This window comes from Odontomachus brunneus, unplaced genomic scaffold (assembly GCF_010583005.1).
Source record: "Odontomachus brunneus isolate Ranch 3 - 2012 unplaced genomic scaffold, Obru_v1 Obru_scaffold_009, whole genome shotgun sequence".
Classification (NCBI taxonomy): Eukaryota; Metazoa; Arthropoda; class Insecta; order Hymenoptera; family Formicidae; genus Odontomachus; species Odontomachus brunneus.
In genome coordinates this window covers 1,859,759-1,862,416 of record NW_022639459.1, presented here as the reverse complement: position 1 = coordinate 1,862,416, position 2,658 = coordinate 1,859,759, and the positions used below count along the sequence as shown (strand labels likewise).

The window sequence follows — 2,658 nt, the reverse complement described above, 5'->3', positions numbered from 1 at the left end:
GTGTGTATATATATATATATATATATATATATATATATATATATATATATATATATATATATATATATATATATCCGTATCTAATAAAATATGTAATAGTTTTAATCGCGCATACTCATATTGAATTTTATAATATTTCACCTGCATAAGTGAAAACCGAGCGACCAATATGGTGGCATAAACGGCTTGCCTACGATTTCAGAATATTGTCTCACAACATCCGCTGGAGTAGGCCCCAAGAAGAAATAGATATCAAAAATGCCTCCAATAGTTCTAAACGTTATAGCTGGTGTAGGTTGTAATATTACATCTGAAAGACACGAGATAATCGTTTTTGTTCGAATATAATAACATAATGTCGTACCACAACGAGAGCGAAAACCACATACCCATGGCATTACTGTTTAAAAATAACACCCCATGGGCCATACCAGAATCTTCAAGGACAATATAAAACGGGTGAGATCCATACAAATTTGCCTGGTCAAAAGAATTGAAAAAATTTTATTCATTTTATATATAATGGCGTCGTATTCGTATACGATTAATAACAACACAAAACAACTTACATTTTCTGTTGGTGGTTGATCTTTGTTGAACAAAGTAAATGATTGCCAATTGGTATTTAACTTTAAGCTCGATCTATGTTCACCAATGCCATAGATATTGGTAGAAGGGAGTAATGTGCTTATTTGTAAAAATTGATCAGCAAAAATGAAACCACCGACACCAATGGAATTGAATCTACGCACAAAATGTAAATATATATATATATATATATATATATATATATATATATATATATATATATATATATATATAATCCAAATAAGGTTAAAGTTTTTATTGGAGTAAAACATCGAGACTATTAATATTTCCGAGCTTAAAACTTTAAAAAGAGATTTTGCTTCAAATAAAGTACTTACAATGTCGTGTCATCATTAATTCTATCAACTTTAAAACCAGGTCTCGTTTTGTCACTACTAAATCGATACTTGGTTTTCATCCGAGATGAAAACGACTTCTTATGTAGCTTAATCGGCCATGGTGGTTCATACCGTGTGTTCAAAGGATCATACATCTGAAAATTACATTGTATATACATTACATTATTTTCTTATATTGTATATAATGCAAAACTAATATACTTTATTATATATTTATATAAATAAAATATATATAAATATATATGTTCATTGTACCTTTACACGTAGGATTGAACTGTCTATACTTGTAGCTTCTATCTTCACAAGAGTCACATCATTCTTATATGCAGATTTCTTCTTTTGTTCAAAAAAGCCTGAGAAATCATTACCATTTTGACTAAAATTAATATATTTATACAAGTCCCATTTTTCAGGATAATAACAATATGGAACATTCAATGGCACATGTTTCGTTGTTTTGATCTTTTCATTAATAGGACTCCAACAACATCCTCTGTTTCCACAGGAAAGTTGCGATGCTCCATCTTCTGGATGACAATCAAAACGTAATATTTCAGGAATATTACTGCACTGTTTAGAACATACAATATAGATATGATTAATACATTATTTATGTTATATTGTGTACTTCATTTATACAAAATATACTATTTTTGTTTTCTTTGCTTACATAATCAGTAATAGGTGACATTTCTACTATAGACAAAGGTGTATTTTTCTCGAGTGAATTTCCTGCTTCTATTAGGCCCATTTTCTTTAAATCATGTCGATTAATATATATCGTTGGAGCATCCATGACATAACGATATTTTGCTTTTTCAATAGTATTTTCATCAATATCATTATTTATATCAATCATATACTGTATTTCAATGTTCTCATAACGCTGTTTGCTAAGTATCAATAAATCCAACAGTAGTACTATGGATATCATTAAGCAACTAAAGGAAAACCATATTATTCCCCTTTTCATATAAACATGGTTATTGAAATAGTTTGATTTTCCTTGAATATAATCTTTTTTTTCCAATGGCTTGTACATTTCATTTACATCCATATTTATGCTACTATCACTTTCTGCCATATCTATTAAAAATCCTTTCAGTGCTCCATATTATAGAATGTAAATTCCCCACAAATACTATTTTCTAAATTATAGATTAAAATGATATAATGCTTAACTGTTGGAAATAGTTCTTAACTGATTTTATCTGAAAGAATATTGCATAAATAGCATAATAGAATAATATAATTAATATTATAATATTATAAATTACTAATATAATGATAATATAATGATAATAATAAAGGGTAATTATTTAGTTTAGCGGCCTCACCTCCGATTTCGATGAAAATAAACTCAATCGACGCGTTTTTGCATATCAAATAACTTTTTCCTCTGACAAAATCGTCGCTCTCTACTGCGAAGCGAGATATTAATAGACAAAGTTGAGGGCGTGTTAGGTTAGAAAATCTGTCATACCATCTATCTCTAGCTATGTAACTGGAGGACTTCGCCCCCCAGCCCCCCGTAACACGGTAGGGTGGGAGCTACAGTCTTTTGTGAGAAATTCACTCTTTAGCTTAAGCATAAGAGACTATAGCTCCCACCCCCCGTGATAGGGGGGTTTGGGGGGCGAAGCACCTCAGTTACATAGCTAGAGATAGATGGTATGACAGATTTTCTAACCTAACACGCCCTCAACTTTGT

General features: G+C 30.4%; 1 protein-coding gene across 2 annotated transcripts in view; it reads right to left on the bottom strand.

Annotated features, from left to right (window-relative positions):
- Positions 1–124: 124 nt before the first annotated feature.
- LOC116840210 (lysosomal alpha-glucosidase-like) overlaps positions 125–2,658 on the bottom strand; it is an 8,749-nt gene continuing 6,215 nt past the window's right edge. Inside the window, exons 1-7 of one of the 2 annotated variants that reach the window (XM_032806668.1) lie at positions 2,285–2,349; positions 1,618–2,158; positions 1,203–1,517; positions 927–1,081; positions 570–744; positions 390–480; positions 125–310 (exon numbers count right to left, since the gene is read on the bottom strand). In XM_032806668.1, the coding sequence (XP_032662559.1) occupies positions 138–310; positions 390–480; positions 570–744; positions 927–1,081; positions 1,203–1,517; positions 1,618–2,031 (1,323 nt within the window). In that variant the 5' untranslated portion in view covers positions 2,032–2,158; positions 2,285–2,349 and the 3' untranslated portion in view covers positions 125–137. Of the gene's footprint in view, positions 311–389; positions 481–569; positions 745–926; positions 1,082–1,202; positions 1,518–1,617; positions 2,159–2,284; positions 2,350–2,658 lie in introns of those variants that run through there. The other variant, XM_032806667.1, reaches the window with a different exon arrangement.